This window comes from Cryptomeria japonica, chromosome 9 (assembly GCF_030272615.1).
Source record: "Cryptomeria japonica chromosome 9, Sugi_1.0, whole genome shotgun sequence".
Taxonomy (NCBI): domain Eukaryota; kingdom Viridiplantae; phylum Streptophyta; class Pinopsida; order Cupressales; family Cupressaceae; genus Cryptomeria; species Cryptomeria japonica.
Genome location: NC_081413.1, coordinates 546,295,897 through 546,306,234, shown reverse-complemented (window position 1 = coordinate 546,306,234; position 10,338 = coordinate 546,295,897). Strand labels below are relative to the sequence as shown.

General features: G+C 27.4%; 1 protein-coding gene across 1 annotated transcript; it reads right to left on the bottom strand.

Moving 5' to 3' along the window:
- Nucleotides 1–2,315: 2,315 nt before the first annotated feature.
- LOC131858194 (ethylene-responsive transcription factor 2-like) lies at nucleotides 2,316–3,641 on the bottom strand. Its single transcript, XM_059211315.1, has one exon. The coding sequence runs from the start codon at nucleotides 3,330–3,332 to the stop codon at nucleotides 2,340–2,342; it is 993 nt and encodes a 330-aa protein (XP_059067298.1). The 5' UTR covers nucleotides 3,333–3,641; the 3' UTR covers nucleotides 2,316–2,339.
- Nucleotides 3,642–10,338: the final 6,697 nt, after the last annotated feature.

The following is a 10,338-nucleotide window of genomic DNA, read 5'->3' as shown; positions in this document are numbered from 1 at the left end:
TCAAATTTAATTTTAAATTAAATAAAATAGTTTAAAATTAATATCTTATATAGATGTATTTAAGAAATTTATTTTAATTTTACTTTATTTCAATGTTCACTTTATTTTTATTTTAATAAATATTTTTTAGAATATAGATAAAATGAAATACACATTTTTTTAAGCTAAAATTCTTAAATAAATAATTCTACATTTTTTCTATAGATACATTGAAAACATGTTTAGTATATATATATATATATATATATATATATATATATATATATATATATATATATATATATATATATAATATATAATAAAAATTTCTAAATCCAATTTAATATAGATATCATATTTATACATATATTTAAAAATCAAATAGAAATATCATGTATTTAAAGATTTTTTTAAAAAAATTTATAAATTATTGACTTCCTAACTAATTGTATCAATCAAATGTCTAGTTTTTTTTATTAGTTTTTATGAAGTTAGAAGATTAGATAAGGAATCTATACTTTAAAAATATGTTTTAATGTCAATATTAAGTGAGTTATTTTAATATTAAAATTTTCATAATTTTTTTTATAAGATGCAATTGAAAGAATCTTTACATTAATGGAAATATGATCAAAATTCATTAGAGAAATTTTAATTTTATTTTTTAATTTGAGGCCAACTATATCATGAATAGCTTAGATAAAATTTGGGTCAAATAGATTTGATAGAATAGTAATCTTTTAAAAATATTTTTCTTGTATCTTAGTTTCAATAAAGGTTTCTAATTTTGATGGAAATGGAGATGTATTGGAATGGTAGAATAGATATAAAATATCTCATAGTAAAATATGGTTTTTGTTGTCTTTAAGTGGTGAAGCTAAGTAATGGATTACACCAATGTTTGAGAATATTTCTTCATTGGGTGAACTAGAACAAAAAAAAATGAAGAAGAGGGGAGGAAGAAAAAGGAGAAGAAGAAAAAGAAGAAAAAGGTGGAAAAGAAGATGACATATAAGAAGGAGAAGAAGAATAAGGAGGTGATGACATAGGTTCATTAGGAGTCTATCTCTAAGGAAGGAAGATTCAATCTTTAATCAAACGGATATGTCAAAAGTAAATTTTCATTTTCTATATAAACTCTTGCAACAAGCATAATTTCATCAATGTGAAATTAGTCAAGAAGATATATGTACAAGTAAACAACATCAAGAAATATCAACTATTAGGTACAATTTTTTCATAGATATAAATATTTCTATAGATAAATATATTTTGCATTTAAACTTTCATGCTTTGGATATGGATCGTTTAGATATTATTCTTGATTATCTTTATGTAGAATCTATTAGAATAATAAACACTAATATGCAAAAGAAGTTCTTGGATCTTTAGTATAGAAGGGAAACAATCATATTATAAGATATTACACATAATGAAGTTCAAAGGAAAGTCAAGGACTAGAAAGATGGGGAATCTCATGGAGATTGTACTGGTGAATTAGAGAAAAAACTAGAGGAGTAATATATTAAAAAGAGGAGACAAGTAATTCTATTCACCAGTTGGTAAAATACATGGCAAAAAATGAAGAATCAGAGAAGGTTTGAATGATAACAAAGGGTGAAATATATAGGTAGCCATTGACATCATTGTAAGAGGTAAGAATCATAGATGAAATCATCATGGAGGATTGATAGTGTAGAGAATCAAATAGTCAATCATTATAGACCTACATTGAATCAAATGAATAATTAAAAATAATTAGTGGTATCATAGAAATAATAGATACTATGATAAGGGATGTAATAAAAAGAGTGCAACAAAATATGGTTCAAGTATGGGGCTCAAGCACCATCAAGTAAAATCCATGGCAAGGATCAATTTTGGATGGTTGGATAATTGGTGATGGAATCATATTTGTAATAACTACTGACAATCATATTATTTTTCTTCTTCTCATGTTTCAAAGAAAAAACATATCAAGAAGGGATGTTATGCTATGTACCCAGTGATATTATAATATATTTAGGTGTATGAAGATGCTAATATGTGATATGATAAATTATAATGTATTTAGGTGTATTGAAGATGCTAAGATGCTAAAATGACAGTTTTGATGATAACAAACCCAATCTTTTAATAAAAGTAAACAAAAATTATGATAAATGTGTTAACCACTAGCTTTCTCTTCTTTTTTGTTATAATAAAAAAGACTACTAACATCTAGTTAATTTTAATGAATACAAAATAAATTGTTTTGAAATTAGTTTTCATATATCTATAAAAGTTTACAATAATCCATCTCTAATATAGAAATTTAATGGAAATGGCTATCCAGTCTCCAAAATCCACCAATATAAAAATTACGATGTATTAATACATCCCAGTGGAATAGCCATTAACGGATTTAACAAGCGCAGGGATTCGTTAGTTTCAGCAGAAAGAAGCAATTCCTCCCAATAATCCGTACCCATGTCTGTTCCCTCCAATTCGAATAAGCCCAAAATATCATCACCAACGCTATCACATGTCCAAATTTGTGGCTGAATTTTGAATCTTTTCATCTGTGGCTGCTGCTCCTCTTCCAAAGACCCTCTTTTTCTGCACATATTATCATGGAAAGTACCCGCACAGGGGAGAGAGACGGCGGTTCCCGAATTGAGGTCATGCGCCAAAGCCCTACACACAATTTCAACTGGAAAGTTGAGGAATGTTCCAGGCCCCCTCATTTTCAAAGCAGCTTTGTCGTACGCCATGGCTGCCGCTTCTGCAGTAGAATAAGTGCCCAGCCAAAGCCTCGTCCCTTGCCTCGTTGAATCCCTTATTTCCGCTGCAAATTTCCCCCATGGACGCCTCCGGACCCCTCTGTAATGCTTTTCTATTCCACCCTGCTTCGGCAAAATTGCAGCTTTCTTATCAGGAATGGCGGAACTCACATTTAAATGCGCGGATTCTTCAATTTTTGAGTTCCTTACCTTTGCCGCCACAGGAGTAAGCATCAATTGTTCCGGATTTCCAACTGATGGCAATCTTCTCTGTTCTTCAAGGTATGCAAGGGTTTCAACATCTTCTACTGATGACAATCCACCATAATTGAATTCTGATCGCTGCTGCAATGGCAACTCAATCTGATCTCCCCTATTTCCTTCCACAGAGATTTGATTTTCTTTAAAAGAGCTGATGATTACTCCCTCCTCCTCTGCAAGGTCTGAAGCCGGAGTTTGCACATCTGAGGTTATACAGGATCTTTCAGAACCTCCGGCAAGAAATCGAATCCATATGTTCTCCAAAAGCCCGTCTTTTTCTTCAGCTTTGCAAGAAGCTGATTGCATCCCTCCAAAGCCACCGCCGCCCATCGTTATCTGCTACGCTTTCTCCTTTTTTCCAAACCCTAAAACACCGATCTTGAGCTGTTTTTGAGTAGGTAGTTCTTCTATCAGATCAGTAAAGCGCTGAAAACACAATTGACGAGCAGTTGGCATATGAGCTCAGGTATTTTAAGGAGATAGGTAATGGAATGAAATTGGTTGCTTGCAGAGCAAATAACTCTGACGCGGATGAACTCCAACCGAGCGCTTGCAAGAATTTATTGTGATAAAATATAATAGTTGAAGTTTGTAGAAACCCTAGTTTATTATTTTGGGATTACGATAGAATCCGTTACTTCGAACTCTGATCACGCTATCTAAAATGTGGAGAATGAAGGAAGAGCCAACTTTTCTGGATAACCACGATGTCAAGTCAAAACCTTTCCTGTAAAATAATTACTTTTTGTTCTCATTTTCATATCCTGAATTTTCCAGATGGTTAATATCGAACAACTGACACGTTTGATATTCAAACTAACGAACAACGTGCAGGCTATTTAATGTTTTCAACAGTCTAGATCTCATATTTTACGATCTGGCGTTATTTTTTAAGTTCATATTTTACAGGCCTAAAACCTTTATCTATGATATTATTAGTATTTGTTGTGCTTATATGGTTATTAAAAAAAATTATTTAGACCAATGAAAAACAATTATTTTTCTTTCTTTAAATTTTTTTAATTTATTTTATAGTATAGATGCACACTTGTTAATTGGGAATCACCACACATTTTAAAATTATTTACCTTCTTTAATGTAAAATAAGTGTTATTCAAAGGTTTATTTTTACAACTTAAAAAATAAAACAAAAACAATATATTATTTTAATAATATAAATTATTAATAATAATCAAAATCTTATATATTCACAAAGTGAAAAAGTCATCCCTTATTTAAAGGAGGTTTTTTTAATATGTTATTTCTTTTTTTCCCTTTTTTACTACTTCCCGCTGTTATGCAATACTATTGTAATGAAAATTCATTTGTCATGTTTAAATGGTTATTAAATAAAATTATTTAGACCAATGAAAACAAAATATTTTCTTTTGTTTTATGCTTTTTAACTTTATAATTTACAAAAATTATTTTACTTGTAAATGATTGGCTAACATTAGTTACAATAAATAAATATTTCTAATAATTATAACAAATATTATTATTAAACTAAAAATTATTAAGGCAAGTACTCTCGCCACTATGTGGCACTTGTTATTTTTTATGGAAGGTTTTGCAATCTTAATTTCATTTGCATTCAATCTTGATGGATGGATGGATACCACTACTTTCATCAATTGTACTTAACCAAAAAATAATTTTTTTTTTAATAAACTCAAACATGAAAAATTGAAATTTTCACTAAAGATACAATTATATCAGTTAGTATTTTTTTCATGTCTATTTATTTTTTGTTAATGAGATGTATTGTTTTTTTAATGAAATATTTTATATCATAAATGAGTTTGTTTTGCCATTCAGTTTTGATACATAAACTTATGTTGATACATTTTTTTATAGAGATTAAAGTAATCATGACTTTAGTTTCACTCTTAAATTAAATAAATTAAATATTGATTGTAATCAAGAAACATACTATCATTTTCAATTGTATTGATAAATGTAAAAATTTAAAATTAAATTTTTTAATTTAGTAAAGGACCAAAGCCAAAAGATTAATATAGAATTTTAATGACAAATTAAAATTAAAATTATTTTAAAGATGGATTGAAATTTAAACTTCATAATTTGCCTGGGCATGTTATGAAGATTTTCTGTATCACGTAGAAATGGGGTCACTTTCAGTTGCAAAAGCCAAACAACTTTTTTTTCTTCAGAAATTCTATTAACAGTATTGGTGATCTCACATAGATTCTCCATAAAAGCTTTTTTTTCTTCAGAGATTCTATTAACAGTATTGGTGATCTCACATAGATCTCCATAAAAGTTCAATATGAGTAAGCTAACTTTTTTTCTGAAATAATGAAGTTTGCAGATACCTCATTAATATGGTGCACTACACGTGAAGTGGTTTTATATGAATTTATTTGGAATTTGTGAAATCAAGAAAGATTTCGACCACGACGAGCAAACGTGATTTTTTCTGTCGGAGTTTTCGATATCTATTCTTCATAGATAATGTTTTGGTTCATTTTAATTAGGAATATAGTATTTATTTTCATGATTTATTTTTTGTTTAAAGTTGGGATGGTCTTACATTTTTATTAAGGTTATTAGGATGGTCTATTTATTTTTTATGGAGGTCCAGACCAGCAAGGGTATGAAGCCCACAAGCTGTCAGTTCAGCGAGGGCCTTCACAAAGTAATTTTTGCCACCCAATAGGAGGCACGAGCCAATAGGCTGAACCTCTTCGGCTAAGAGCCAAAGATTGAGGGTTATCCATTCTGCCAAATTCGCCCAGGGCACGATCCCGACCTCATCCCTTATGATGTTGGAGTCCTAGTGTGCTCATTTGGAACCATTCAACTTCACCAGTAGACCAAGGGCCCATTGACAAGACAGTCTATTTTAAATAATATTCAAGTCATATTTTTTGAGATGTTTGAAGTCTGTATTTAGTAAGACTTGATTTTTAGTAGACTCATTCATAACTATTCAACATCATGTATAATATATTCTTTCATTAAGTTTTCAATTTTAAATTTAAATTAATCGTGAGTTAAAGTTGACTATATTCTAATTAGTTGATCCCCGATTTATATATAATATATTCAAATTTGATTATTAAAGTATTGTACAGAAGAATAAAATCTTAGGCCATTTATATCATGGACCATGTTATTACATAATTAGATTGAACAATCCAATAATGTGTCCAATTTTTTAAGTTTTAAGAATCGTTGAAACACATAAAAAGAATCATCATGTTCTATTAATTATAATGAAAAAACAATAAAAAATTTAGATGCTTTAAACTAGGAAAACTCTATGCTAATGCATATAATTGATTAGAACCATGCATGCACTATCCACATTCTCTATAGAGAAAAAAAACATACATTGTGAAATGAAAGCTATATGCTTAAAGGGGACAATTAGTTAGGTGGATGAAAAGTAACAAAAAAATCTCAATAAGTATTGCTCTATATTTAAGAATTTATATTGAGTAACCATAGGCATATTTGAAATTCTAAGCAATTACCTCCTTCTAGGAATCCTCAATTATGATGGAAAATAATATCTCAAACCTTTGGGTAAAAGCATAAGCCCTCTCCCCAAACAAATATTTACAATCTAATATGTTGTAGTGCCTCTAAGTTTTTTCACAAATGTTCTAATTACATTGATAAAATATATCCAATCTTTTACACACTCCTTTCGGTAGAATAATTGAAATTTGCATGCTAATGGATTATAATGATGGGTGCTATAAATAATAAATACTTTCATATAATTCCAAAAGTATAATTATGATAGAGAAAGCTATCAAAGAACTCTCCAATTTATGGATGGTAAGGAGAGATCTACACATTTTCCATACCAATACTTGCACTATATATTAGAAATAAAATCTTGGATCCTTCTCCCCTATTTAAGTAGAAAATTACCATATTTAAGGAGAATAATATGTGTATTGAAGGATTGTTCCCTAGTAGGGTAGAAGCTTGCAAAAATGCTAATAGTTCAAGTTTTGGATGTTCTTCTTACATAAAAGGAAATGATGGGTATTTGATGGCATGTGTGTGAGAGGTTTACACGAAGGTCTTTGTCTATAGGGTCCATTTCTAGTGGAGATTCTATATTGCGAGGTTTTGTTCCTTTGGGCTCTCACCCTACTAGTCCCATATAGGGAATCATGAACAAGGAATCTCCCATTATTTACTCTATTTTTATATTTGGTAACAAGGCTAAGTTACATACCAATAAAATTAGTATGTCCTCACACCCTAATTTTAATGATGGTATACCAATTTCTTTTTGTATATTTAGAAGGTTTTTAGTAGAAGATTATCTAATCAACCATGCATCAATCTATAAATTTTATCTTAAATTGGTAGACCTCCATGAATTAATCTCTAGCACCTAGAAATCCTTTCTAGGTGCTAAAATTACCATTTACCCATGTGCTACTATGGTATTTATCCTTGCATTTAGTTTTGTGAAATTTATAATGAGCATATTTGAGATCTAGTCCATGAGTCACATAGGATAGCTTTTTTGAGTGTTAGGTCATAGTTCCTTTCTTTCGATTCTCATTTTTATTGCTGCATTTTGATCTTTTTGGATTAGATTACTTTACCTTCCCCTATAATTTTGGGGGTCTTCAATTTTGACAATGCCGCCTTTGATCGATTATGCATGGAAATAGATTTATCAATGGATTTTTAAATTAAATTATTCTAATGATAGATCTTGAAAGGAAGAGTTGGACTATGAGAAACTAAATTTTAGATGTAGGGGGTATTTTTCTTGTGGTTATACCACCTCGTAGTGTACAAGAAAGGTCTTCAAATCTAGGTAGAAACTTAGTAATTCCTCTTGGTGGATGGGAGATAAGCCTCAACATCATGCTATCACTCCAAAATAATTATAACATAAGGATAGTGGGGTAGAAACCAATCTTCTTCATAGAGATACTTATTAGAATGAAATTAAGGTTGTGTGTATTTTCTCCATGAACAAACCAAAGGTGGGCTATATCTTTCCATGTGTTTCGCTCCTTTGCACTAGAATTATGGACCAAATCTAGGGTTTGGAAAGAATTAATGCTTTCTTGATATATTCAAGAAAAAAACGTGTCTCTTTGGATTAGATTGGGATGAAGAAAAAGACGAAAAAATCTTGCAAAAATACACATTTGATGCTTAGGAGGTCATCAAATTTGAAATAATTTGATGATAAGATTAATTTGAAATAAATTGATGATAAGATTAAGATTCTATTTGGTTCATTAGTGGAGCAAAGGGAGGATTTTTATTTAATCTTTTGAGGTTTTCATGAAGAATGTGAAAGGTATATATGGATTTAATTTTTTGTCATTTGGCTTGGAGTATTAGTATTTAGAAAAATTAATATGATACTATTAGATCTCGTGAATAGATTGATTATTAAAATCTAGACCTAATTTCTCTTTATTGTGACTCTTAGGTGCATAACCTAAATTTATTAGAAACGACCAAAGATTTTTTAAAATTTATATAAATTAAAAACTCAATAACCTATTTAAATTATAAATATATTTTTTTAATTTAAAAAAAGAGAAAAAAATACGATATAAAATGGCTCGAAGACAAGTGAATGAGTTTGATGCATAAGAAGGAGAGGGTTAGATAGAATGGTTCCAGCTATTTTAATGAGAAAATATATTATCAGGCCGATTCTTCAATGCGGTCAGATGATCTGCGGTTGACTCCTCTTATTCCATCTATTTTAATGAGAAAATATTTTATATCGTATTTTAATGTGAGGTATGAGAAAATATTTTATATCGTATTTTAATGTGAGGTTGATAAAAAGATTATTTGGTGGTTGCTTTGGTTGAAAGTATGCAGCATAACATAACATAATATTCCAATTGGAAGGCCACGTGTTTGACGTGCAATATAAATATATATCGCTCACAAATCCAAAAGAGCGAGCAAAGATAAGCATTATCAGATGTGGGTTTATTAAATGTAAGAATAGAAGAATAAAAAATGACAATTTATGTTTCTTTTTTAATATTAAGTCGATGGATTTTTTATCATTTTTGAAGTTGAATGGTTCTAAATTAGCATCTATAGTGGCAACATATAAAAAAATATAAAAAAACATATGCTATAAGAAAATATAAAAATACATATGCTAGTAGCATCTGCAGTCGCAACATATAAGAAAATATAAAAAATGAAATTAGAACGCTTATAATATAAGTTCAATCATTTTGATTTTTAAATTAATATTAAAGTGATTAATATTTAATTAATATTAATTGAATTAAAAGTTATAATAACTTTAATAAATTTATTTAATCATTTTCATAAATTCATATTAAATCTATTGAAAATCTTTCATAATGCCAATATTAAATTTATTTACATTTTATAATTTTAATAACTTTAATTTAAGTTTATTTAATTTAGTAAATTTCATAAGTTTCATAAGTCTAATAACTTTAATTAAATAATTATGAAATAATATTAAAATATTAATATGTTTAATAAATATAATTTAATAGTAAAATTGATTAATATTTACTTAATATTAATTGAATTAAATGTTATAATAACTTTAATAAATTTATTTCATAATCTTAATAAATTTTATATGAAATTTATTTAAAACCTTTCATAATTTTAAACAATTGAATAAGTTTATTTAGTTTAGTAAATTTCATAGGTTTATTAAATTTAATAATTATTAATATTAATATTAACATTACTTTAATTAATAATCTCATATTATTAATATAAAGTTGTATGGAGGTTTTTTGTTTTGTTTTTTTAGTTATAATTGAAAAAAAGTATTATCTTATTTAAGTTTAGTATTTAAGATTTTAAATTAATTTAATTATATATTTTTTTAATAAATGAAAATTTTAATTTATTTAAACCCCTTAATAAATTTCATATAAAATTAATTTTAAAACTTAAATAAATTAATTCTAATATTAATAAGTTCAATAAAGTTATTGAGTTATTAAATTTAATATTATAAAGTTTGATATATTTCATAAATTCAGTATTTATTGCATTTAAATTAATATTAAGTTAGTAATATCAATATTAATTCAATTAATAATTTAATAATATTAAAAAGTTTACAAACTTTTTAAAACTAACTTAAGTAATATAATAATGCAATTTTAACATTAATTTAATTAGTAATATCATATTATTAATAAATTTAAATAGTTAATTAAAGTAATTATCATAAATTTAATAATTTTGATAAATAGTGTAACTTTAATAACTTAACTCTTTATGAATTTATAAGTTCAACAATTCTTTTTATTAATTTAATATTTAATTATGATTTGATTTATAAATATTTAATTAA

What these genes read in the sequence shown, in the direction of transcription:
- LOC131858194 (XM_059211315.1), bottom strand. Translation starts at nt 3,332, where the DNA reads ATGGGCGGCGGTGGCTTTGGAGGGATGCAATCAGCTTCTTGCAAAGCT.